Source organism: Aspergillus pseudoviridinutans, assembly GCF_018340605.1.
Source record: "Aspergillus pseudoviridinutans IFM 55266 DNA, scaffold_7, whole genome shotgun sequence".
Lineage (NCBI taxonomy): Eukaryota > Fungi > Ascomycota > Eurotiomycetes > Eurotiales > Aspergillaceae > Aspergillus > Aspergillus pseudoviridinutans.
Genome location: NW_025091287.1, coordinates 787,909 through 814,518, shown reverse-complemented (window position 1 = coordinate 814,518; position 26,610 = coordinate 787,909). Strand labels below are relative to the sequence as shown.

Below are 26,610 nucleotides of genomic sequence, written 5' to 3'. Positions count from 1 at the left end.
CTGTCGACAAGTTGCATCCCTCGAAGGCGAACCTGTTGCTTGCTTGGTGGCTCTTATGCGGGATTGATTATACGTAAAATGGGTCGCTCGTTCACCGGGCATCTTTAATGTCGTTCTTGACTTGGATAGCCCACTTCATTTTCTCTTCGGTCGCCTTGAGAGAGGCGAGAGCACTATCGATGTTGGCTGCGCCTTGATAGTTCCTTTCGATCAAGGCCCGCACCTCCTCGTCGTGAGCTTTTTTGTATGCTTCGTAGTCCTCGAATAGCTGATCGAATCTCTCTCTACCTATCTCGATTTCACGATTTTTCTGCGCCATGACCGCGTCCAGGCGTTCTAACTGTACGTCTCTTTTTTCATGTTCTGCTTTCAAAGTGAGGAAATCATCCCGTATCGCTTTGAGTTTCCTCTGCTGATCTGCGCGTTCACGTTGTCCGGCTTTCGCAAGCACATCGTACTGTGTCCGAGAGTGACTGGCAATCTCCTGTAGCTCCGCGCATTTTCGATTGAAATCATCACGAGCCTCGTTCATCAGTTGCTGGAACTTATCGGTCTCTCCCTCTGCTCGACGTCGTCTTTCCTTCTCGCTCTGTATCTCGGCCCGTAACTCCTCAATTTTCTTGTCCTTGCGCCGGATAGAATGTAGATTCGTTTCGTTGGCCTGCTCAAGATTCCGAAGACGCTCGGTCATGTTCTGTACCTGCATCTTAAAAGCATCGTTCATCCGCTGAGTTTCTTCCGCTCGTGAGCGATACACACTGCATTCGCGAGTCAAGCGTGCGATTTCTTCTTGAAGATTATGGATGACACGGCCAGATTTGCCTGTGGCCGCATGGCCAACGGCTGAGGACCATTCGGCGGTAGGAGCATCGCCGTTCGGAGGATTCGAAGCAGTACGTGGGGACGCGGATGTGGAATCTAACAACATGCGCAAAGACAAATCAGCACTAAAAGTTCGAAGCGAGAAACTAGTTTCAAGTATCACCACGTTGGCACGAGATGGAACAACCTACCCGGAGTAGTTTCTACGGCTATAGTTGCCTTTTGGCATTCAGGTGAGCTGACATCGAATAAACCATTGTATTGATGCATATTCAACTGGGTTCCCACATGAGGTAGGCTGACACGAGGGGGTCTCGGAGAATCTAACGGAGGTGACGCAAGCGTCTCCGGGTCAGCATTGTCACTTTCTGCCCTTGCAGCGTTCTTCTTGGATCGCACCAGCCTGGCCATTATAGGGCCGGGAGGGGATTGGAATGCAGGCTAAGTGTAATTAAGGAACGGCAAGCCCGAAGCAGTAACGATCGGACCTTCAGCAGTACGGGCGATGTTGATGGCAATCGCCTGCAAGACCAAGGCTATCCCCAATGCCCAAGGAAGGTGCGAAGCGAAGGAGGTGCAAGTCGGGGATCTCGAAGTTCCAAAATGCATGGGAATTGAGGATGGAGACGACGGGAATAACGACGAAAGACGACGAACAGACATACCCTTGTGGAGATCAAGGATGGGATGCAAAAGAGCTCCAGCTGAACTGTTGACATGATGAGTTCTATGCTTTGTCATCGCCGAGACACATAACTAACAAAGCTGCAGTGCAAATAGATAGAGATTGGGCCAGAATAGTTCAAAACTAGTGAAGGCGGTTAACTTACTGTCACAAATTGCACACAGCAGAGAGTAATCAAAGAGCGAAATTGAATACAGTTTAATGAGAGTAAATGAAGGATATACAGGTTAAGATATAAGTCCCAAGGAGATATATAGATGACGGCACTACTGTCAAGAAACAGCAGTAGCGATCATTATCATCAAGAATTGATGAGTGATGAGGTTTATAATAATCTGGTCAGGTACGAATGAGCAGTGGGAGCTAGTCAGGAAAAGCACATCCATGGAGTCAGCCGCTAAGAGCGGACACTAACAGCTTTCTGTCCAACAGCCCACAGCCCACATCGATTGTGAAACATGAAAGTGCTTTGTTCTTATAATCAGATTATCAATATCGTCAATTGCATTTCTTCAGTCAAAGCAGTAATGAGTATACTGTAGATGAGGCTCGCAGGGTCGATCCAACAATTGGTCGGTGCTTGAGCTGCCCTGAGGGGTACAACAGAGTTCAACAACGATCATGGCCCGATTTCTTGAGGGCACACCCCGACATCTCAGGACTTTTTGAATACAATGGGTACTATGTGCAGCGAAATAAAGCGGAAGCATGCCGAAGCCAATGTGTTCAAGCATTGGCAAATGATGACTGGATGCCTGGCTCCGAAATTGGTCACCCAATCCCACTCTATTCGACGACATAGAACAAGACGCCTGCTGTGGCCAGGACCCAGCCAAGGTACACGTTTTCAATAGAAGCCCCGCTGGTTTCTAACTTAGCCGCCACTGCGTTTTTGCCGTGAGTGAAGTTTGAGTTAGATCCCTTCGACATATCTTCAACATCGGTGAACTGGGCATTGTTACCCTTGGCGACATCTGTTTCCCAGTCGTCGCCCGGTGAGGTGTCGGTGCCGTGATGCGGTGAGGCGTCATCCTGAGGGGTTGGTGTGGAGATATTCTGCGGCTTAACATCTTCTGTGGGCTTTGGGGGCTTCGGAGCAGTTGGGGGGCTCGGAGCACTTGGGGGATTCGGCGCACTCGGGGGATTCGGAGCACTTGGGGCATTCGTAGCACTTGGGGAATTCAGAGGACCTGGGGGCTTCGGAGGACTTGGTGGCTTGGTTCCAGGGTTCCCAAGTGTCATCAGTCCAGAATAATTCTCCTCGGCGCCTTGCTGGATTTGCAATGCATAGTCTGAACCATCGGGCAAGGAATCGTCGGGAACAAAAGTGAAGGATCCGCCTTTTGCATCGGTAGTCAAGACTTGGACGTGGTCGAGGTTGTTTGCATCACCTTTGCGCAGAGAAATGGTGGCAGGCTAGGCACAGCTATGGTGAGTAAGGGGTGATCATCTGACGGAAAACAAAGGCACTCGCGTTCACGTACAACATCAGGAGCTCCCAACCAAGTCACCGTAGCTGGTTTGCCCTGGTAGATGTGGGTTGGCMATGTTGTAAAGGCCAGCATCTGAGCGGTGCCCAGCTGAGCCAGGCAGGCGCATGTCGCCAGAAAGGTCCTCGACCAAAACATCGTGATTTGTAACACTATCAGAATTAGACGCCAGTGATTAATCCTGTTCGGGTGGGGTTACCAACATTCGAAGCAAAAGCAAGAGCAAGAGCAAGAGCACAGCTAAATAGTTGAATGGAATCTAATGCACATAAAGATGCGGATGAATCTGGAATTCTGAGCTTCGGAGATGGGACTGGTATTCGAGAACAGCTGCCTGGCGGATTGTAGATGGTATAATGGTGCCACCTGGAAGACCAGCGGGAGGCACGATTACTGGAGCCTTTTTCAAGTCCTCGAGTACACAGACTTCGAGTCCAAAGACTCCTTCCTTATACCGGCGATGATATCTCACTGATGAACGAAGTAGTGAGGAGGTGGGGACTATGAATCCCGTGGAAAGAACGACTGAAGGATCGAACTTCGAAATGATGACCACGAGATCATTGTGAGCTGCTGAATCACTTCATTTATGGAAAAACAACAAGAGGTATTTGTCACACGCGTCGTACATTCTGAACGCATTCCAATCAACAAATCCCATGTATAACATAGGTCATTCTGAGGAATGTGCTTCGTCAACACAAACTCAACTAAACTTGCGGAATGAGATTTGAATGTGCATTTACTTGTGACAATGTTCAATGAGCATGCTGAGGCCTTTTGCAGGGCTCAAAGGGTCTGACTGACTGTAAGGTACCTTAAGTTAGCCTCCTTATGTGGCTGAGAAGATCGGTGTTTGGCCAGGCGTTCCAAACGACTATCTCAATCTCGTCCACCTTTCGGGACCTGGGTATCTTATGAAGCCATGACCCATTCAGCTCGCAAAGAGGAACTTGCCTKCAGCATGTTCATTAGCAACGAGAGAGGATCTATGTCGACCGATATGTCTAGCTTAATTGTCTTTCACAGGCTCAAGCTACTTAGCGAGTAGCCTCGCTATAGACCACTCCCCTCGATATGCAACTTGAAAAAAGAACCCAACTAGCCCAACTACCAGCTCTCGGCTCATGTGCACTCACTCTAATGATGAATAAACAACCCCTTGAATAAATATCAGAATTATAGTGCTGTTAGATCCTCTTGTTGATTGGCATTCTCGAGTTGGTTGTTTCCCTGCAAGGGGGTCGGTGACCCTGCATTGGAGGCTGAGAAGCCAGAGCTCAGGGGAAATCAACCTAATTGCATGTATCTAATAGCTATGCCATTCCTGAAGCTTGAATCTAAGGTATCTACAAGTCACTGCTTGATCTACCCAATCCGATCGTGATCAACCTTGCAAGCTGCAAAAGACGATATGATATAGTTTGTACTTCTCCCCACCCCCTGTTCTCCCTCTACCACCTAAGCGGAGGTGCCAAGGCAAAGTCAATTACTAGTGATGTACTCTTCTCGACGGAGCTCATTCCTGATCTCAAAATCCCTCGTCTTGTTTCTTAAACTATGATCGATTCTTACAATGCCCTGTGGAGGCACTTACGTACTATGACAATGGTAACGGTGACATGCTCGATGGTTACCGAAAGCGGAAACAATATCAATGTCGGAAAAGACAAACCCATATAGTAAGGCGATTAATACCACCCGATGGGAGGGACCCGCCTGACTGGGTAAGTAAAGATGCAAGCTTGATCGCTTACTGTCATGCAAGAAGGCCCGGATGCATCGATCTGTCCTCCATCCCAGTTGCAATTGCTTGAGCGCCACCTGCATCAGCGGAAACCCTTCGATGTTCCTTCCACACTTGAGTTCCATATTCCATCCCAGGTTGCCAGGATGTCACAGGTGGATGTTTGTTCCTCCTGATGGAACTTTGCTTCCTCAACAACGCTCATTCGCCCCATATACGCTCGTTCAGACATTTTTTTCCAATATCGTACTTTCCATCTTTTCCCTGACATAGTTGGTCACAGTCATTCGTTTAGAGAGACACTCGTTGAACGGTCCTTCGTTTTGCCCCTCGTTTCATCATCTTTAGCATCGCATTATATTCCATCTCCTTTTAGCCTCCAATCCTTCTGGGGAATGACACAGCTTCCAGCACTGGAATGTCGCAAACTGATCTGCAAAGTGATCTAATCGTCGGCCTCGGGCATAGCGATCAACATGAGCAGACTTGCCAAGAATGCCAGCCGGTATCATTTGCTGCAGCATCACAGAGTATCGATGGGTCACAGCGATTCTACGGCTCTTTGGACAGACAGGATGAAACCCAGGAGGTCGGTCCTGAGAGGCCCCAATCGACCCTCTCTGAGCGTCTGGTCACATTGGAAGAGACGCGCGATGGGGCTTTGCATACGCTCGCTTTGTGTCGCAATGTCATCATAACTCTCGAATTGACACGCCTGCGCAAGTCCCGGACTGGATTTTCCTATTGGATGTCATTTTGGGCGCGGGTATACCAGAGACCGCTCGCTCGAAGTCTTTGTTCTCACGTCGCGAAAGCGTTGAATAAGGTCGATGCGCTCTTTCGCACTGTCTCTCAAGAGCTTCAACAACTTACGTCCAGAATGGAACACGCAGTCGCCGTGGCTTCCTCTGAGAAGGAGATTCTATATCTGCTCGAACGAATGGAGGAGGAAGTGAGTGTGCGTCAAAGACGGAGGCGTCAAAAAGCCCAAAGCATCACGGAGAAGATGCGTGCCAAAATAGAAGCGATACCCGTCAAAGTCACAAACACGCTTTTCGACGATCTCAAGCGTGGGGTGTTTGCCCTGGACGTCTTTTGTGACTATCATCCCGGAGACCCTGTTGCTGAGGCAAATGAAATGCTGTGCGGAACCGACCTCGAATACCCTCCCCATCCATCGTTTGGGACGATTGGACCATATGACTACCGTCGCTTGCAAGAGTCACAACAGTCTGCAGCACTCGGCGCCTTCATGCCTTTGGAGACGCACTCCGGTAATTCGTACTACCATTATGTTGAGAGATTAATGAATCAGGACGACAACTTTTCAGGGTGGACAGCGACAGAAGGGCTTTCAACGGATGGTTGGTGAGATTGGCAGGGTCTTGTCCGAAGGAGATCACGCTTTTGGCTGATGATTTGGTATAGTTGAAGTATAACTCGTGGATTTCGTACGACCTCCTGCCAAGTCAAGGCAAGGAATAATGACAATCATTAGATAGTACGGACTGCTTTTCGAAAAAGCTTTTTAGCATAGAAGTCTATAGACAATCAAACGGATTTGATAACACCAAACGATATACGCTAGAGGAAGCAAATTACCTGCATAGCTATGCAGGTTCCGCGATTTTTGACCCGTCATGCAAAACTCCATAAGCCTCTAATGAAGTTACCAGGCGCTGTGTCCTGGCCTCCGTCTTCCTCGAGTAATCTGTCGGTGAATATTCGCTTCGGGATATGGTATTCAACGACTGGGATCCTCTTGAACGGCCTGTCTTCCGTACCGAGCTCTGCCTGTAGCATGCCTTGGTAGGTATAGTCCAGGAAATCTTCAAGATTGTATGCCTGTTTTGTGAATTGCTCAGAGATAATCCGGGCGATCGCAGCGACATTGGGGTGGTAATGAGACTGGAGCGTCTCGATCTCCCATAGACTGCTTTCAATGGCCTTCGTGCGGGTTGGGTCTGTCTCGTTCACATCGAATGGGTCATCCATGCCCTCGGCTTCGAGCGTGGCCTTTGTTTGCTCGTCGCGGACGACGCGGTGGAGCATGAAGGTGCACGTCGGGTGATTCTTGAGTAGATTGTAGATGAAAGGGACGATTACAACGATAGCGGTGGGGGGCGCATTAAGCGCGAGACGAGAAAGACGCTTGATAAAGCTGGCGATAAGCGCAGCGGGAAGGTGGGTGGAGGAGAGGAAGGTGTTCATCAGCCGGAAGAACCGAGAGCGGTGCTTCGAGTGCAGGAGATCGGCGTCCAGGAGGGAATATAGTTTGTGGTAGAATTGGGGATAGTCCAGGTTCTTCTCCTGGATCAGATAGAATAGACCTGAGAGGGCGAGGAGGGATGTCGCGCCGCCGACGTTGTACGAATCCGTCAGGAAGTCCATGAGCAGTTCGGGGCGGTTGAACCACGGCTCTACCGTGTAGACCATGTTGCGCAGCAGGGTCTTGCGTTGGGTGTGCGAGAGGTTGTTCTGGAGTATAACCAGCCAGGCATCCTGTGCTCGTTTCTTGTGCGAGTTCACTGAGAGGAGCTTTTTGTTTTGGTTGCTGGTTTTGGTGTAGAAGTTTTCAAACTTGTGTTGAGGACCAGGGACATTGTCGCATTCCGATAGCAGTGAGATCAGGATGTCGAGGACTTCGGAGCTTCTTTTTGTCTGTGCGTAGTCACTAGTACCCAAAGTTAGCATACGACCGGGTTTTTCGGAGAAGAGGGATGAGAAACGTACGAGACCTGCACGAAGGTGTAGTATCTCACATCCTCGTATGCCTTTGCGAATTGATCCAAAAACTCCGACCTCAACGCCTGCCCGTTCTTTGCTTCGACAACAGCCTCGAATACGTTCTTGAAGAGACCAGAAAGCCAGACCTGAGTATCATCGCCCGGTAGATGGGTCGCACGTTCGTTGATAATGCGCATGCATAGAGTCAAGGCCGTAACCTGCCAAGATATCAGAGAACGCCAGCGGAGTGTTTGGGAAGTCTGGATGACAAACCTGAGAGGAAGGATCTGCTTCACGAAGGATTGAGACCAATGCCTTCTGGTATTCCCGACAACGTTCCTTCAACCAAGCAACGATGATCTTCTCGTTCTCTGCTGCGCGACTGGTCTCCGTAAGATTTCCCAGGGCCATCAATCTGCTGAAGACTCGACAGAGTGATACTGCAACGGTCAAATTAGGCTCTCCATCATTTCCATCCGCATTGAGCATCGAGATCAGCGTCACAATGTTGTTGTAGTACTTTCGCGACTCAGAAATCTGGTCTTCCAGCTCTTGGATCTTGGCCATCTCTCCATCGCTTTGAGTCTCAGCGACTGCACGGCGCTTGGACGAGGGCACTCCCCTTTCTTTGACGTTCTTTCGCTTCTTGGAGACGGTAGCTCCGTCTGCAGGCAGCGGCATTTTGTTCGCGAAAATCTGAATATTATTTGAGTCCGAATCGTGCTTCTGCAATCAATCCTCTTCTTCCTTGTACCATTAATTTTTTGATAATTCCTCGGCTACCAGTTTTTCCGTCAGCCGCACCAAGCCCAATGTGGCTAGCGTCTTCCGCACCGTCCAAAGCCCCATTCCGACCTCATTCTCGTCAGTTCCGTTCATCCATCACATCTTTCAAGGACTTCTCATCGTCACAATGGCTTCGCGTCTGGCTAAGAGCGCCATTGGTATGCCGCAAACGATTTTTTACAAGGCCATGAAGTACCTCATCACAGTCGCTAACCCCAGCTAGGTGCTACCCGGCTCCGGCCGACCCTTCCCGTGCGCAGTGTCGCTGCCAACCTGACTGCGTCTCGTTCGGCCTCCAACGTCCCTGCCGAAGACCCCAAGAAGAAGGCTCAGTCGATCATCGATTCTCTTCCCGGCAACTCCCTCGTGTCCAAGACTGCCATTCTGTCCGCCGCCGCCGGTCTTTCCGTCGCCGCCATCAGCAACGAGCTCTATGTTATGAACGAGGAAACCGTTGCCGCCTTCTGTCTTCTCAGTGTCTTCACTGCCGTTGCCAAGTACGGTGGTCCTGTCTACAGTGAGTGGGCTCAGGGTCAGGTCCAGAAGCACAAGGACATCCTGAATGCTGCCCGTGCCGACCACACCAACGCTGTCAAGGCCCGTATGGACAACGTCAAGGAGCTGTCCAGCGTTGTTGATGTCACCAAGCAGCTTTTCGCTGTTTCCCGGGTAAACTCGGCCCTATGAATCGATATTAGCCAGAATGGTTTGCGCTGATACGTCTTTGAAGGAAACCGCCCAACTTGAGGCTCAGGCTTATGAGCTCGAGCAGCGCACCGCTCTGGCCGCCGAGGCCAAGTCCGTGCTTGACTCGTGGGTTCGCTACGAGAGCCAGGTCAAGCAGCGCCAGCAGCGTGAGCTCGCCGAGTCCGTCATCGGCAAGATCCAGAAGGAGCTTGAGAACCCCAAGGTCCTCCAGCAGATCCTTCAGCAGAGCGTTGCTGATGTCGAGCGTAAGTCACATTCACCCCGATACTATCTGGTCCATCGCAAGCTTACCATATAAACCAGGCATCATGTCCGCTAAGGCCCAGTAAATGGACTCTACATGAGTAGCCTCGTTATTAGCATCATGTATAAAATCATTGACCATTTTACTTTTGTGCTCGATTAGACATATCAATACCAGTTTTTGCCCTATCCACGCGCGGCCCCGGCTATCTAAACGCCTTTCCATTTCCGTCTGATCACTGATAACTCGGTGCATCCGACATTCAGATACTGGAATCCCTAATGTGTAGTCATGCTACCCAAATCCCTAAGTCTCCAGATAGTTGCCCTTCGTCACCTCTCTGTACCAAGACGTACTATCTCCCAGTAAGCCGGCTGATCATCAGCACACTGCAATCTTCTGTCGTGCATATCGTTTACAATCATAAGAATATGCACTTCCTCTTGCAAGACGCTTTCCAACTATTGGTAGATATGTCTCGTCCGTTGTTCGGCTTCAGCGTACGCAGTTTAAACGTAACATAAGGTCTAATCCAACAGATAATCACTATTCACACAATAGAAAGAGTGCGGCGATTAATTCGGACGGCTGGGATAGAGAACAATTTGAATGCAATAAATATAAAACATAATATATTATGCCGTGAAGTGGTCCAGGAGCCAAGACAACCGACACTACTAACCACGGAACGACTCAGGGACACCAGTATATTTATCCCAAGCGATCCGTGATGATATTTAAGAAAACAAAGCACAACTTTAACACAGCCACATCCCAGCCTCATGCCACTTATAGAACACAAGGCTGGAATATATTTTACCTTGAGGATATATGAAGCTCGATAAGTCCAATATACCCTATTTTCATACAAACGGCTCCTTTTTTTCGTCCGACAGACACACAGACGACCCTTCGGTAAATTGCTGGGTATCCACCCCGCAAAAGACTTCTCCGCGATAAGCCTGCCGCAAGATGCCTCTGCGCGATATCCTGCACAAGAAGGACAGGATCAACGACTCAGGGAGTCAGTATCCGCCGAATGTACCCTCGAACGCTGTTCCCGAGATTAAATTCATTCGATCCGATACACTTTCGCATGAGGTTATCAACCCGCCGAGCATTGGCGGTGACGTCAGTGAGCACCGCGGCGACAATGTTCAATCGGATCTCCTAGAACCGTCGCGACCATCTTCCTCGACGCATCGAAGATCATTGAACATATTCAGTCGCTCGAGGTCTGGGTCTGAGTCTTCAGAGCCAGCTTCACCGAGTCGACCGCGTGGGGAACACCGGCTATCGCAATTGCTGCATCGCGATCGGGGCTCGCGGAGTGCTAGCTCGAGCTCAGTCAATGTCCCGTCGGATCTTCCGCAAATTCCGGACGATAAAGTCGACGAGCAAGAAAGGGAAGCACAATGGGAGAAGCGCGCGACGATTCTGGTGCAGCAGAGCCCGCTGTCTGGATCGCCAGCAGCATCGCATCGTTCTTCGCCGAATAGGCTAGAGACAAATAGCGCCAGAGGAGCGCGGTCAAGGAGTTCCAGTCATAGTCGGATCAATGATCCAGAAGGCGATGTAAGTCTCTGTGCTTGGTTGAAAGCCATTTAGAGCATCAGCCAGTGTCTAATGGTGGGCTTAGGTCAATATTCAAGAGGCGATTCGTCTTCACGAGGCTGGCGGCGAGTCCCAGGTCCTAGCACCTCACTTGGTTCCGTACTAATGATCTCCTTATACAGAGCTTGAAAGGTCCACAGAAATGTTCCGTCAACTAGCAGATCCGGATGGTGCGAACAACGCTTTGAGTCAAGTTCTCTATGGACTTGCACTGAGGTACGAAGTCGACAACCCTACCCCTCTTGTCCATATCGCTTTCGCAATGCCTTCCTTAGTTTGGAGGGTTACAAAGGTCTACTTGTCTACTTGATCCAGAAGAGTGTCTAACCTCGAGCCTCTCTCCCAGGCATGGTTGGGGCTGCCCTCAAGATCCCGACAAGGCTGTGACATATCTCTCAGCCGCAGCAGCCAATTCCGCATCAATAGAGTCTCAAGCACTCCAGGCAGGTATGAAAAAGGGAGGCGCTGCCAAAGGAGAGCTCGTACTGGCCATTTTCGAACTGGGAAATTGCTATCGTAATGGCTGGGGTGTCAAAAAAGATCCGGTAGCTGCCCGACAGTACTTTGAGACAGCAGCCAATCTGGGCGATACAGATGCGATGAACGAAGTCGCATGGTGCTATCTTGAAGGATTTGGGGGCAAGAAGGACAAGGTACGCTATTACTGCACTCCCAACTGCCCGTCCGGGAGAGCTTTGTGATTTGAGCCATGAACCCCTTGTTCATTTTGTCCTCCTCGGGCATTCATGCTTTCTTTTGAAGCTTGAAATTATCATCGGGTTCATGTACTTTTGGTCTCTCGTTAAGGCTCTGCTGACTCGCGATCGCTCTACGCTTAGTTCAAGGCTGCCAAATATTATCGACTGGCCGAAGAAAAAGGGAACAAAACAGTAGGAAACTCCTGGTACGTGTTATTGCTTATTGCCAATTATCTTCAACACCCCCTTTCTGGCATTTCCCCCCCGCCTTACCTCCCCCCGTTTCCTCCTATTTCATTGAATCGCTTCCACCGAGCGTGACGAAGTCAATTGTCTTTAGCCAAAAGCCTGCGACTTCGCATTACCACTCGGGGTCGTGATGTCCGAGAGGTCGGGGATTTGGTTGGAGCGATAGGCTCTCGTGGTGTCTTTGGCAAGCTGCGCCATGCGAGCCGCCGTCACAGTCGCAGCCAACCACAGCATCGCCCACACCAACTCCAATCAACCATCTAGACCCCATCGATCATCTGGCCGACAGCTGACGCCCACATTCTTCTCATGACAGGATCTGGAAAGAGAAATACAACCCCAAATGAACGAGACCCGCACCGCACAGCGAGCACGCCTTGGCACGCACAAACCCAACACCGGCCGAATGATACCCCCCTTGCAGGCACTGGCCGACAGAATCCTCAGATTCTCGCTCGTCTCCGTTCGTTGGGGTTTGCCTGGGATTATTTACCCCAGTGTCACCTGTGTATCCGTGTATAGGGCTGCCTAACGAGACGCATAACCTGCATACTGCATCTATTATTGTATACTTGGTAATACGAACGAAACATGATCTATGATCCTTCAGTGGCCGATGCATGGATGGCCCAATGCAGCCTCATCTTTGCACTGCACACTGCAGCCCGATCGCTGCACATGTACTTTGTTTTCACGACCGTACGCTATCTAGACTACTCTGTGCTCCTTCCGTAGTCTTCACATCTGCTGTGCCCTGGTGGCTTTCATTGGAAGCCACGGAGGTTGGTTTTCTCGATGCTAGCTATCTAGGTGCCTAGGTACTGGTAAGAAGGTTGATGTCCAGTCTCTCGTATTGTACCTTGGTTTATGTGGTAGCCTGCTACGCTCGCTATTTTTAATCTGAGCAGAGGGTGAGCAGTATCCGAAGATCGGGGCGCTGTCGCCCATATCTCGAACTGGCAAGTATACAACGATTAAGGGACGATACGCAACTGCGCTACTGAGGGATTAGTTCTACGTTCAGGATGAAGCATAATTCAAGCATTCACATCATCAAGTCGTTTCATGACAGAGATTTGAGGGCATCTGCCCGTAGCATTAATATATACAGTAACATGGCATCGTATTAGTCCAACAAAGTAAATTCGTCAGAAAAAGAGTGGCCAGGCACAAGCGAGAGCCCAAGAAAAGGAAGTGCATGAACATCGATCATGCAATCTTCCGTATACAATGTCAGGACCGGGTGGAATGACCGGGTCATGAGAGTATATGAAAGAAGAAAATCAGGCCACTTCCAGTTGGAAAGGTGCCTGCAGCAGAAAGACAGAGAAAACGCTCAAATGACCACCTGCAATGGCAGTCCGGCTGTCCAGATCAAAATCAGGTAGACAGTAACATCGAGATGATAACAAAGAGTAACACACGCTTCAGTCATATACATCGTATCATAACAGTCGTAACAGGATGGCCGCCCTCGCTCAGTCATGTCCACAGTCAAATGCAATAGAACCCCACGCAAAATGAAGAACATGGAAACGCAAGCCCGAATACAAAATAAGAATGGAAGGTTCCTGCCGATCGCTCGACAAACACGTTCTGTCCTGTTGTGCCTGTGTCTGTTTTCAAAGCCGTGAGGCCCACCCAAACCTAACATGCCAAACGCTGAGGGAAACAGGGACAAAGAAAACAAAAAAGAGTACAGATGCAAGTGTCTTGCATGCTTGTAGAAAGCCATTCCAAGCCCGATGCACGACAAAGGAGAACCAGAGTACGCCGACGCAACCGAAAAGAAAACATCGCTAATTCTTCAGACCAAGTCGAATAGTGGCTAGATGGTAGAGTAGACCCAGTAGAAACAAGAGTTGATGGTGCTGTCTATGCATGCATACGGCTAAGTCTGGCTAAATCTGGCCAAAGGAGAGTCGCGTAGCTCGACAGCGTAAGGCGCTAGAAGATGTTTCGCTGAAAATAAGGAAAATCGTTGATGAAGGCGAGAAGAGAAGCGGTAGAACGAAAAGTTTGTGCAAATTGCTTCAGTGAAGGGCAGGCAAGCTGGGTAAGGTGACTTTGGCTGAAAAATGCCGCTGGAAAACGAGACGAGATGACTAAAGTACGCTGTGACGAACAATCTGTCGGTTATACTATTCAGGTCTGACCGAAGCCGGACTGCTCCTCTTTGATGGGGGAAGCGCCATATTCCTGAACCATGCGTTGAAAATCGCGAATCACCTTCTCGGGGACGCGATCCCACATCAAGGATCTGGTGTACACGTCGGATGTAGCCTTGTTCGGCAGTTTATTTAGAGCGGCATTGTTCCGCATGGCGGCCAAAGCCTGCTGCAGATTAGAGGGCTGAGATTTGTAGTCGACATGAGTCTCGTCAAATGTGGTCAAGGCATTGTATTGCTCAGCATTGAGAGAGAAGACCTGCTCTCGCTCCTGCTCCTTGGTCGGCATCGCGAGGGTGCTGTGAAGCTCGTCGAGGTTGGAGGAGCGAGCAGTACCGGTAGTCATTTGAGCCATCTCCGCTCCGCTGATGGTCGTTGGCATTGGAGCAGCGGAGGAAGAGGCCACCGCATGTTGAGTGTTCGCCTGTGCGAGCTCTGGCGGAGAGGCGGCGAGAACAGCCTTCAGGACGTTGGCAGACTCAGCGCGGTACTCCTCCGACAATTGCGGAATAGAACGTGAGGAGAGCGATGGGCCGTTCGAAGCAAGGAACGCGCCAAAGAGCAGACACATGTAGAAGGCATTCCAGCTGAAAGGGTAGTCACTGGCCGTGGTACTCTTTTCGGTGACCCTATCATTCGTAGACATCGCCATTGCTGATGACTGCATCGTGGAAGTGGCAGGAGTGGCCTCCGCCTCGAGAGGAAGACCGTTGGACATGGTAAAGTCTTCCCAAGGCGCATTGTCCATGGTCAGATTCTCAAAGTCAGAGAAGTCGGTGTTGAGATTAGTGGTAGCTGATGATCTCATCTGTCTCTCGAGCTTCTCCACTGTCTCTTTGAGAATATTGTTCTTCTTTCGAAGCTCAGCCGTCTCCAGAGTGTGCACGCGAAGCATCTCATCCTTATCCATGTGCAGGCCTTCGATGTACTGGTTGATCTGCTGCTGGGCTGCCATCCACTCGCTCTTTTCACGGAGGAGCTCAGCCTCACGCAGCTTCATGTTTTGCAACGCTTCTTCAAGTTCACTGATAACCTGAGTGAAATGTTTCTTTTCCTCCTCAAGTTTTTCAGTGTGGAGCTTTTTCCGTTGACGCGAATCCAATCTAGAATACCGTGCGGTGTTAGCAGAACCAAACAAAACGAAGCAAGGACAGGAATATGTCCAACGAGACATTTGAGAGCACTTACGCAGCTTGACGGTTTCGGAGCAGACGCTTCTGCTGCTTCAGTTCCTTGATCTCTTCCTCGTTCGTTGATTGATTGATCAGCTGGTCGATATTGCTCAATGTTCGCTCGGCAGGGATCTCGAAGCGAGCGTTCTTCTTCCGAATACCATCCCGCCGAACACTCAATGGCGAGCTGTTGCGATAGGTCGGGCTCTTTGTGGGGCGCGAGATCGCATCGGGCATATCCGTCGATGCAGGCATCCATCCTTGACTGGATTGTGGGGACATAGCTATAGCGCCCGGAGGAGCAAAGCCCATGCCTGGTCGATACGACATGGACGCAATATTGATGGCGCTCACTGGCCCCACGGCGCCGCCGGAGAAGGGGGCAGAGGAATTGTTCTCCAGATCCGGGTGGTAGTTCTCGTACATGGCAGTTGGGGTACATGAGCCGGAATCCCTGGACAAGGACCAGGATGTCTGATGACCATAGGCTGAGGCAGGGTGAGCACCGTCGACCCGCATGAAAGGATTGGGGTTGGGATCATAAAGACCATGGCCGACTTGAGAATTGTGGCGCGACTGGACGCTGGAGACTGGTTGCGAAAAGTCCGACCAGACTGAATCCCGATGCGAATACGCATCTGGCGCATGATCATATGAAGAACGTCGGTGGTCGGGAATAGTAGACAGTTCGGGGGAAGTAGAGTCCAGGATCTTGTCATCTAATACGCTCATCTCGTCCTCTTCCGGATATGAGGGTTTCGTCCCCATAGTTGATGTGGACTGGTGGTAAAAGTCGAAAGGTGGTTGAGAATATCTCGCCATGACTGCAGATAACTGTGCGTATACTCAAACTCTGCAAAGAAAGTATATGCAAAAGGTCGTCAGAGGAGTGATAGCAATTCGTAAACTGAGGGCAATCAAGAGGCGGTGTGTAAGCTTGATGTATGGAAAATAAAACAAGTTCGAGGTGCGGGGCTTTGGTGGTAGATGAGAGGACGAAGGGAAGAGACAAAGGGTCGTCAAGAGGATCAAGTGTAACCGATGACGACAGTGAGATGAAGGTATAGTCGTTGGAGGTTAGGAGTGTAGCCGAAGAGAAGTCGTGATGATCTGAAAAAGGTGTATATGTGTATAGGAAAGGAAGTAAAGGATAATCGGTTGGAGATATAGAAGGAGAAGGAGAAGACAAAGAAGTAGAAGAAGAAGAAAGATGAGGATAAGAGGACTCTTGTGATCACAAGAAGAACCTCTTTCGAGATGAGACTTTGAGGCTAATTGATGTTGTATGATGGGACACGGGCAAGTGACGAGGGAGGGGAGAAGTCCATATATCCTTCCCTGGTCGTTGAGCTGATACCGATGAGTAACCCTGTGATGGCCGATGGTGATGGTAGATTGGGATCAGATTATCGTGAATAAACCCAAATAAAGACAAGAATAGTATAGTATCATATATAAAAAAAAGAAAAATATATCAGACATAAGCAAAGGCAAGTAAAACAATCTTTAAACAAATACTGGATAATAATATTAGTTACGGGGGCATCAACAACTACTGAATAGATCCCACAGCTACCTAACTACGGAGTTCAGTACTACTTGCACCACATCCAAACACTCCTACGGAGCACTCCCACTTCCTGTGATCCTAATCCCATAGGAACCAAGCACCAGAGAAATCCGGCGGTCAGCGGGAAAAGTCTAAGACAAGCAGAACGAATTCTGACCGTTCCCGAGTTTAACGAGCTTCGGCTATTGGATGCTTCGTGCKCATTTGGGCAGACGTGCAGATGGCAGGGGGAAAATCCGGCATCGCTATGGGATGAATAATCAGATCCTTGCGACTATCCCAGCTTGAGAAAGAGGTCTCCCAGTTTGTTCTAGTCTCTGAGAACGTGCTTTTGCTTTTTTTTGCTCACTACTGTTTATCAGATATCATACAAGATGGGTAATGACTTATTCTTTCCTTTTGCAATCATATACTGATGGGGACCTAAACCTATAGTTCGCAAGGTTGCTCAGTTAAAGGACTGTCTGTACTTTGGGTTCACACTACTTAGATAAGGAGTACCTTACTATGAGGACCATCGTTGAGAAGAAAAATTGTAGGTATCAATAGTGATGATCACCCCACCAAATGACCAAGCGGTACATGTCTGTCCGAGTACTTAATGTACCTCTCAATTCAAGATACAGCCTCCGTACTTTACGGAAGTAGAAGTATAAGGCATGATGAATTCTGTTTTCAAATGTTGTCTAGACTCTAGATCCCCAGAAGCCATCAACTCCTGACATGTACGGTACACAGGTCCCATGTACTGACGGACGGTATCCCATGTGAAGTAGGTACCTACCTATGAGTGGGGTCAATGCTTTTTACTTCTTGCTTATCGATAGCCTATCAACATTACATTATCGTGTATAGCGAAAACAGCTGATGATCTCCACCCCACTTTCATCTCCGTCTCTCAAACAATTCAGGGACTGTCTGCTATGGTGCCCTTTTCATAGGTTCCATCAAACTAACCAAAAATGTTCGTTCTTTTGACAGAAGTTGAAGGAGAAAATTCATTGGTACGTCGCGAGTCGCCAGACGGATTCAGAGCATATTGCCGTCTTGGGCCCATCGGCCCTGGATCTTGGATGATGCCCAAGGACAGTTGATTGTCTGTGCGCTCATCATTTACTAACCAGCGATTGTTTGAATCGTCCACCGCTACCATGGTCGGCTGCTCTGGAAGCATCAGGCATGTGGATACCTGGTAGTACCTATCTTACTCCGGGATAGCGAATCACGTTCAATCTGATCCAGTAATTATACATTACCGTACCGTTCTAGACTCGGATCTATGCCAAGGTAGGAAAGGAATCCTGGGACAAGGCACTGATCAGATGAACAGAATGTCATACAAGACAGTATCATGATTTCCTCATTTCAGAACGGCATGGCCAATCGTTCGACAAGCAGTGTGACGTCCTCCCGGACCTTGAGGAAGTGAATATTATGGATACTAAGGTGGCCTTGTTTGCAGCTCCCTCGGTTCCTGTTTCCCAAGGATTTGGGTAGAACGTCAACCTCGTGTCAAAAGTACCCTTTGAGCTGTTCCTCGTCGACCCTCCTTCAGCTGCCTGGTCCGTTGAGCTCATTGCTCGCTTCACCAACCTCATTTCGGGAATTAATTCGGGGGTGAGTTATCATTGGTATGGAGGCATTTACAGCCTTACACTCATCAAGGCCACACTTGATGCCATAGTAGTTACACAGATGGTGACCTTCCCAATTCTGGAACAGTATGTAGGGCCGGCCCGCAGGTAGGTTCCATTGATCCCAATTTCATTCCACGATCCACTCAAATGCTCTTTTGATCCTTTTTGGTTAGTCCAAGATGATGGTCCTTGTCTGTCTGTGTGTATCGCTGCAACCTGCCCGTGCTTCTTCCACTGGAAGATGGCCACCCGCGGAAGCAGAGCGGATGCAGGAAAGCACAGACAGATCGGATTCGATCCTCTCTCTATTGGCAGCACAGACTTTGCCATTATTTTACCTACCTATGGTCACGCTCAATCCTAGGCACTGCTCTTGTGCATCTTGCGTAAGCAAGCTCCTAATGTTATGTGATTCTGTATGATTACTTTTTTTACCCCGTATCTTGTAAGTCTGCCTGGCCGCCGAAAGCCTACACGAACGGCCCTTCTGAGTTTCTTTCCTTGTAGCAGCTGACTCCTTTCTTGAGTCTGTCCACATCCACATTAGCGTGGATGAGCATTAGTTAAAACATTGGCCTGACTGATCGATTGAACATACTTTGTCCGGCTGAAATCTAACTTGAATAAGGCACCTTTGCTTTGCGGCGCGGGATTCGGGAAATTCACCACAATGCCATTAGGAGGGGCTTCTCTGAACTGCCACAAGTTCCATCAATCTGGTTCTCATGCAGAAGTAAGGCGAGCTTTGGGTCGAAGTGTATTTTCTCGTCCGATCTCTCGAACCACTTGGCTAACCTGACTGTTGATGAGGGACCGAATAGCTAATCATCAGCTTGTTTCATGTCAATCCTAACAATAATCTCGCAATACTCTCTCATAAGGACAGTCTCTACTCCGTTATGGATCGCAAATTTGCCCTTACTGTATGTCCTGCAGATCCCGCCTGCAACTGGTGATCGGAACCCGGGACATGCGATACATTCATTGCTGGTATGTGGCTTGTGACTCTACCTAGTCGTTCTCATGAGCTCTTTACTGGCACTTCGGCTTTTCAAGAACAGAAGTCCTGTGCATACGTCCATAAGCCCCCGACTGGCATTGTGATAGAAAGTCTAATCGGGTCTGGTATGCCACAATTGCTGATCTAGGAAGAGCTTGGCCAAAACGCCTTGAAATCAAGTCACTCTAAATTCCCGCCTCTCAGGAACCATTTGAGAGGAACATGAACCGACCTACATCCACTTCAGCACTGGCACCCAGGAATTGTCCACGGGTAGCGGTGTCCAGGCCCACTTTCTGCCAGCAACCCTATTCCATCAGCCTGGCTTTCAGCCTATTGGCGTATAGCATGGCAGCATGCGTCTCCATATCAAGGAGATGGAGCAGAATCAGGGACTCCACAGCCCAAAAGAGCAAGTATGACTCACTCTTCTCGAAGCACCGTCTCCTCCTCCATTTCCGAATACGGAAGCACAACAGCTAGCTGCGGTTTCAGGTATCATACATGATGCTAGAAGCTATGATGGAGACCAGGTGATGCGATTGTGAACAGCGTGGAGTAGATAGATGCGCAAGTCGACTATTCTTGGTCAATGCCACGCTCTTCCTGTTGCCGGCCTTGAATCGACAAAATGACACCTTGACCAAGACGCTACTAGAGGCCATTTGATACACGCTGTCCGTGAACATTGACCCCGAAATAAGGCTGAAGTACATTCCACGTGCTACAATTGAGAGAGAAAGGCTATCATGCAGACAACAGGCAGTTGAAGGTTGAAACAGCGAGTCTCACCTTCTCCATTACAATAGAGCAATCAATCCAAATCCTATCCTGAAAGATTGACTTCATCAACTGTTCAAGGAGCCTGAGAAACGCGGGTGGAATCAAATCCAACGGATCTTCCACCCATTAAAGTTCAAGTTCAACACATGAAACCTTACAGCACCTGGCAATTCACGTGTAAATCTCAATCTCTTTCTCAGAAAGCCCTCGTCTTCCTTTCCCATACAGGAAATGAGATATCGCCGGATATGGCCTTCTTGCGGCTTGTCGGCGATGACGAGCCGGATGTCGCCCTTCTGGCGGTGTACATGCAGGATCGACCCAATTACAGGGCAACAACGAGACTCGGTGGAGAGCCCGAAATTGCTATGAAGCACGTAGCAAGTGAATTGATTTTATAGGCGTACGCAGCGTCCCTTTAAGGCTAGTGTTTTGAAAGTAGTATCATACATAGTAAATCCGAATATACTACGGCCAACGTAGTCCTGTTTCTTCTCTTGACCATTCAATCGTACTATGAACGACAGGGCATATTAGGCAAGATACATCTCGTTAGATTACTCCCTGCCAATTAACCACAGTGTCCGTTTCGCCCTTGCGCTTTTCTAGAACGATGAAGTGAGGCCAGAAGATAACCTTCCGGCCTAGGGCCGTACTCAACGGAGTGCGTTTTCAGCACTGCTCGCCATGAAATGAAACCCATACACACCTAGCTGGGCATTCAATGAAACGCATATCGATCATCATCTGACTCCCAATTTGAAGACTGCTGAGGTTCTTTCGGACCCTCATCACCGTATCGAGCCAGGTTTATGTCCTGCTTGAGCCGAAGATATCATACCAATTGTGGTATCTTGAGTCCAGATTGCCCTCCCTGAGATTGGCTTAGGAGATGCTGGTTTGCATTCTTCAAGAGCAGCTTTTGCAACGATACTCACAATTTGCCTTTGCTGCGGCTGCGACGGCGCGACTCTATAAACATAAGCATATGGACATCCCTCCCTGACGAGTACTTCTCAAGGCTTCAGACGAGGCAACGTCATCTCTATCTATGCAATTCCTAATTTACTTTTTATCAGCTGCGCCTCGGTAGTGCCGTATTCTTCACCTTGAAAATCAAGCGTGACGCACATTCCCAATCTCAAGACCAGTAGCTCCTCCAATTCTATTTCTCACTGCTCTGCGCATCACCACCGATTAGAACCAGAATCGACTCTCGGTCAGTTTACATAGACAAAGGACATACATCAGCTTCCAATCTCCGTATTTGGCGGTCAACGCAGCTACGAGACTAGTCAAACTGCTCCTCATCCCACAGTACCCGCCGAAAGATCGGTGTAGCTGAAGAACTCCCTACTAACCACAATCACAACTTGTAGATTACTCCGTACGCACGTCAGATGGATACAAACGAGATTCAGTAATACTGCATACTCAGGTACGGAAAGGCCTCAGGACAACTCCTAGTCCCGGAATGGCTTGGCATGGCACGGCCTGGTATAGCATATCGAATCCTGTGCAGCGTGGTCGGTCTGTGCGAGTGAAATTAAAATGACGATATGGCGTTGATTTGTCAAAGGAATTGCCTGTACTCAGAACTCCGTATCTTCAGTGGGTCTCTTTTCAGACAGGTATCAGGTTTCAGCTTCAAAGACGGGGTTCGCTGCTTGTTCAGGCACAAATGTTGTTATATGTACTGTGGATCTGTGATGGCTGTGGGGGCTATGGAGTCGTGACCTGTGGTTGGGTCTCTCATTTGTTCCATACCTGCAGCTCTGTTTCTATGATATGGTTCTACCCACTTGTATGAGTTGGGTACCTGACTCTGTTACTGTTGCTATCAGTCTATGACTCACACCTTCGCAAATGTCTGGGGTACGAAGACGGATAGTAGCCGTTTTCCCAGAGTCTGGGGAGGGCAAGGAGATCCCTTCAGATGATCGCACAAAGGGCCTAGCATTCGACTTTGCTTTGATGGTTCTTATGGAACTGCTTTAAGAGAAGATGTCGGAAGCATAACATGTAGCCAAGAACAAGCAACCTTTCCATTGTTGGCTATACTACTGTAACCATGTATCAAACCACAAGTATCCTCCCACCCGAACTAACAAGAAATCTCAATGGAGAGGCCGCCGGTCAACGTCGTCCTGAATTGTGAAAAACCATGAAGCTATACTAAGGGGTATCGTCTTCCGCCCACTGAACAAGACCCTCATGAGCCATAATGAGAAACACAAAGGTCCAACCAATTACGTTGATCGATAAGATGGGATCACTCACTCCCATCGTGAGTCGCTCAGTGCGAATCAACGAGTCCTCATTTACGAAGTTTGCGCATATGTGCAAGAGAGTGTTAGCATGTACAGTTTAGAAGCGGATGAAGTCATGTTGCTGGAAGAGCTCCTGCTCGCCATTGTCAGCTCCAACGTATTCAGGCTCATCCTCGAGGTCGTCAGAGTCAACGTCATCTGAATCGATGGCGTCATACTCTTCTTCCTCGCTTGACTCGTCAGACTCTTCCTCGTCCACGGCATCTGCTTTAGTCGCGGCATTCTTTCGAATTTGGCCAGCCCGATCGACATGGGGCAGGCGACAGCGTTTCTTATTGCAGACGCCGGTGGCGGCATAATCTGGGCATTCGTGAACATGTCGTTCTTCACATTCAGCGCCCTTGTCACAGTATCCTAGGTTTGCAAAATCTCTGCATACGGGTGCGCCAGGTGTCACTCGCACATGGGAGTATCGACAATCTGGATTCGAGCACCGATTTCTCAGAAAATGCACACAAACAGGGGACCTGTGGGGCGATGGTTCATGGGATAAGTCGCAATTTTGACCAGCGTCGCAGTTACCAGTCTGCAGAAATTCCTTGCAAATGGCGACTTTGTTCGGATCGTGAATGAAGAGACATGATGGTCCTTTGTAACAGGCACCTAAATGTAGAGAGATCGGATCAGCCCTGACAGCTCAAATAGTAATGAAATAGACCGTGAACAAGGGAGAGAAGGTAAGATTGCGGAAAATCAATAGAAGAAGGGGCGGAAGCCTGGTTGGGGAAGTGTTGGTACCCGTCGAAGTAAATCGCTTGCAGAGCTCGTTTCTCTTCTTGACTGCTGTCGGTTTTCTGTGATCACTATGAGTTCTGAACGCTCCTGGAAGATATCGCAAACATCACCTTTTCGAGGTCACCGCTCCGAGACGATGAAGGTTTCCGTTCTTGCTCCTGACAAAAGTCACACCAGCAACCGTTACTTTCTTTGGTGTGATGTTGGCAGTATTCGGGTCGTCTACTAAAGGTAAGCCAGTCCTTCTGACCGCGGCAGCACAGAAGGGATTCCCACCAGATACGCGAACCAGTTTACTGCCGCCTTTTGCAATTCTGAAAGGGATATCATTCAGATAGACCTGGTATTCACCCTGGGGTTGGGTGGTGGCAGAAACCTGAGGGGCGACAGAAGTAGCATGATGAGGTCTGCCAAAGCCCTGCGCGTAACGTAGAACTTTGGCCTGCTCAATCCGGGTCTTTTTCTCGGCTTTGGCCTTGCGCGTCTGCTCCATCGCCTTCGCTCTGGCCTGTGCCTCCTTATCGTAAATAGCCGAGTTGATCAACTGCATATGACGGTCGCGTTTTGCAACCCAGCCGTTCGGCGTCGCCGATCCCGATTCGCCAACATTCTCGTTTGTCGGTCCGGGTGTCGAGCCGGCTGAGTTCCCTGAGTTCGCGTTATTGAGGACGAGAGTACGGTGGCGATGGGGAGCTGCAGGACGTCCGCGTCCATATGGTCGTCCGCGATACGGCGCCCATCCCGCACGCGCGCGGGTGTGCCGTGACACGTACGGACCAGCATGGAGCTCGCTGCCAGGATGTGCCTGTGCCTCAGGTGCTTGGTTTTTGTGCCTGTTGATCTGGCCTAGAATGGATCAGCTGGCGGTAGGGAAATGAGCTGATAGTAGTGAGGAAGCTCACCAGCTAGCTGGCTGATCTTAGCCATCAACTCTTGGTCTTCTGTCATGTTGGTCTAGCTGTATCAGAAAGGCCAAAGTCAGTTGTGCACATATGCTCAAGACTCTATCTTTCTACTAGTCGATGGGAAGTTGCAGGAAAAGTTAAGTGTTCATGTTTCACTCTGGGGAAGGTAGGTCCATGACATGATCAGCTTGTGGCGGTATCCCGGTCACGTGAGAGCTCCAGTTCTCCCTACTATTGAGGGGTGGCAGTTCGTGGCTGTTTCACTTCTCCTTGAGATATTGCTTAGGATAACGTTAATTTATGCAAATTAGCTTTATGTCACACTATGAGAATGATATATTTTATTCACACTTGCACCACCCAGTCTGACGGTGGATCTTAGCTATGTGATACCAGAGTAGATGACTCCAAACGTCCTTTACATGTGCCTAGAAACCCCAAAAGAACGCCATGACCTTGCTTATGCTACAGAACTTCACTTCTTAGACAACATCCTCAAATTTCATCTCGTCGTTATCAGTAACCATGCCAGATGCATTGGCCTCGTCTTCAGAAACGTCGTCAAAGTTGTAGTCGGTTCCCGGAGGAAGCTCCTCCTTCGCATTCCCGTAGGACAGTGCGTTTGCATAGTTGCTCTCCATGGCCTCAGGTTTGAGTTCCCAGGTCATGGCAAAATCGCCGGACTTGACCAGATGCGCAACCATCTCCAGGGTCTGCTTGAGATATGCCTCTGGCTGTCGGAGTCTCGCCTTGAGCGTCTTAAAAGGCCAATATCTGTATTCGCGGAAGCACTGGTAAATAAGATCCAGTAGTTCGTTCTGCGGCATACGTGTGGTCTTGTTCTCCTGGGCCTTTGCCTTGACCGGCTTCGTAGCTTGCTGCATTCCGCATTAGTATAACCGTCGAAGAAGTCAATTGAATCCAATCAAAACATACCACAAAGGCGCCCTTCTCTCCAGGCAACACATTTCTCGCCTGGAGAAGTTTGCCTGGGACTTTGTCAATGAAAACGGTTTCGCGTTTGGGCTTGAGTGCTTCGAGGGCTCTCTTTTCCGACAATAGTCGGAATTCCTCGTTCTCGACTGGGAGGCAATTAAACTCTTCGCTGACGCCTCCTACGAGGGCGGTTTGTTCTGCTGTAGTGTCAGTAGAGTGTTTCTCACTTCCAAGAACAAATATAGACGTACTAGGCACCGTTCGCCGCACATACGGCTCCCACTTTTTCCTGCGCTCCTTTTTCCTCGCATCGCGCTTCATGGCTTCGTATAACGCTGACCGCGCTTCTCCGAAAACCACCATGCGATTTTCTTGACCAGGTACGTCTTTTTCTGTGAACAGATAGGTGTTTTGTGTCGCATGCGATGTTATGTTTCCCGTGTTGATGGTCTGTCGCTGCAGTATGTAGTCTTTGGGAATATCGCGATTGTCTTCTCGTTCGTTGAGACGAACACTGACCTACAGAGAACACTTGTTACGATCGAGCCAGAAACGAGAAGAACTATACTGAAATGACGTTCAGAGCTTACCCGTTTAATATCATTMGGCGGTCCCTCTATTCTCATCGTTCCAATCTGTATCTCTTCATCGTCGTCGAGACTCGCCCAATGCTCCCAGAGCGATCGCGGAATGCGCGAAAGCCACACATTCTGCCCAGCGTTTGAAAAATCTAGGTCCCCATCATCATCATAAATATCCTCGTCGATATCAGCAAGAACCGTGTCTTTATTATCGGGGTCGGGCTTGATGTAAGGCGTCGGGGCGTCTGGGTCCGGCTTGACCTGGGCAAACATTATGCCGAATCCTCCTCGAGCAAAGGCGTGAGACTCTCAAAATCCTCCAGCGAGCAATATCAAATCATGCGACCGTGTGTATCGTGAGAAATGTGCGAATGTATCAAGGCCTGGTATAGGGTTTCGAAGGCTCAAGTGACGTGATGTTGAAGCTTGTCGCTATGCAGCCGCTGAGAGCAGAGGAAGCTGCCGAAGAGCGGGTCCGCGAAGGCGGTGGCGCTATTGTGACCAGTGACCACAAAGACACAAAAACAAACCCCTCGATGGACATTGCAATCAACCACCCATTATCCAGCTTCATTTGAACGTCCTTTGCAGTAGCATGGATGCATATATTACGGTGCTTGCTAATCATGGCTAGCTGAGGCACGTCCACTCAGCATAATGGATAAGCTCGCCAGGGATCGAGCAGTGTTGTTATGCACCATTGTCATGCGAGCAGCAATAATGCACTGCGCCTGTCTACTCCCTCTGATACATTATTCAGGTGCCGCAGTCTTTTCCCATTCTGCCTCTGCGTCTCTTGATGAGACAATGTTCTCAAGTGGAATTTAGGCTCCCACGATCCATCGCATCGGCTTCTAAGACCTAGTTGATATCCTGTCACAACGCGAGATGATTCCACTTGTGAGAACACGTCCGCTTAGTGAAACACAAGTCGATTCTAAAGGATCTTCGTGATTTTCTTGCTTGTATGCTTCGGCTTCTGGTACTTACACTGGACGGTGGGCTCAGAGTGTGCCTCCTTGC

At 49.3% G+C, this 26,610-nt stretch overlaps 9 protein-coding genes across 9 annotated transcripts; 3 read left to right on the top strand and 6 right to left on the bottom strand.

Annotated features, from left to right (window-relative positions):
* Positions 1-91: 91 nt before the first annotated feature.
* Positions 92-1,233, bottom strand: Asppvi_009612 (uncharacterized protein; the record flags this gene model as incomplete). Its single annotated transcript, XM_043305462.1, has 2 exons — positions 92-918; positions 1,014-1,233. 2 exons carry the CDS (start codon positions 1,231-1,233, stop codon positions 92-94), a joined length of 1,047 nt encoding a protein of 348 aa, XP_043161397.1.
* A 1,060-nt stretch (positions 1,234-2,293) lies between these two features.
* Positions 2,294-3,135, bottom strand: Asppvi_009611 (GPI anchored serine-threonine rich family protein; the record flags this gene model as incomplete). The annotated part of the gene is made up of 2 exons (XM_043305461.1): positions 2,294-2,923; positions 2,992-3,135. 2 exons carry the CDS (start codon positions 3,133-3,135, stop codon positions 2,294-2,296), a joined length of 774 nt encoding a protein of 257 aa, XP_043161396.1.
* A 2,027-nt stretch (positions 3,136-5,162) lies between these two features.
* Asppvi_009610 (uncharacterized protein) lies at positions 5,163-6,116 on the top strand (the record flags this gene model as incomplete). The annotated part of the gene is made up of 1 exon (XM_043305460.1): positions 5,163-6,116. One exon carries the CDS (start codon positions 5,163-5,165, stop codon positions 6,114-6,116), a length of 954 nt encoding a protein of 317 aa, XP_043161395.1.
* Positions 6,117-6,382: 266 nt separating this feature from the next.
* On the bottom strand, positions 6,383-8,152 carry noc4 (ribosome biosynthesis protein NOC4; the record flags this gene model as incomplete). The annotated part of the gene is made up of 3 exons (XM_043305459.1): positions 6,383-7,418; positions 7,478-7,689; positions 7,745-8,152. The coding sequence occupies 3 exons, from the start codon at positions 8,150-8,152 to the stop codon at positions 6,383-6,385; spliced, it is 1,656 nt and encodes a 551-aa protein (XP_043161394.1).
* Positions 8,153-8,384: 232 nt separating this feature from the next.
* Positions 8,385-9,294, top strand: atp4 (F1F0 ATP synthase subunit 4; the record flags this gene model as incomplete). The annotated part of the gene is made up of 4 exons (XM_043305458.1): positions 8,385-8,415; positions 8,481-8,926; positions 8,988-9,210; positions 9,269-9,294. The coding sequence occupies 4 exons, from the start codon at positions 8,385-8,387 to the stop codon at positions 9,292-9,294; spliced, it is 726 nt and encodes a 241-aa protein (XP_043161393.1).
* An 887-nt stretch (positions 9,295-10,181) lies between these two features.
* Positions 10,182-12,117, top strand: Asppvi_009607 (tetratricopeptide repeat protein; the record flags this gene model as incomplete). The annotated part of the gene is made up of 6 exons (XM_043305457.1): positions 10,182-10,784; positions 10,849-10,888; positions 10,946-11,039; positions 11,170-11,476; positions 11,663-11,727; positions 12,087-12,117. The coding sequence occupies 6 exons, from the start codon at positions 10,182-10,184 to the stop codon at positions 12,115-12,117; spliced, it is 1,140 nt and encodes a 379-aa protein (XP_043161392.1).
* A 1,798-nt stretch (positions 12,118-13,915) lies between these two features.
* Asppvi_009606 (putative bZIP transcription factor) lies at positions 13,916-15,932 on the bottom strand (the record flags this gene model as incomplete). The annotated part of the gene is made up of 2 exons (XM_043305456.1): positions 13,916-15,041; positions 15,127-15,932. 2 exons carry the CDS (start codon positions 15,930-15,932, stop codon positions 13,916-13,918), a joined length of 1,932 nt encoding a protein of 643 aa, XP_043161391.1.
* Positions 15,933-22,467: 6,535 nt separating this feature from the next.
* Positions 22,468-24,113, bottom strand: Asppvi_009605 (CCCH zinc finger protein; the record flags this gene model as incomplete). Its single annotated transcript, XM_043305455.1, has 5 exons — positions 22,468-23,033; positions 23,169-23,224; positions 23,276-23,387; positions 23,442-24,011; positions 24,068-24,113. 5 exons carry the CDS (start codon positions 24,111-24,113, stop codon positions 22,468-22,470), a joined length of 1,350 nt encoding a protein of 449 aa, XP_043161390.1.
* Positions 24,114-24,552: 439 nt separating this feature from the next.
* On the bottom strand, positions 24,553-25,860 carry Asppvi_009604 (transcription factor IIF subunit TFG2; the record flags this gene model as incomplete). Its single annotated transcript, XM_043305454.1, has 4 exons — positions 24,553-24,948; positions 25,007-25,203; positions 25,258-25,525; positions 25,597-25,860. The coding sequence occupies 4 exons, from the start codon at positions 25,858-25,860 to the stop codon at positions 24,553-24,555; spliced, it is 1,125 nt and encodes a 374-aa protein (XP_043161389.1).
* Positions 25,861-26,610: the final 750 nt, after the last annotated feature.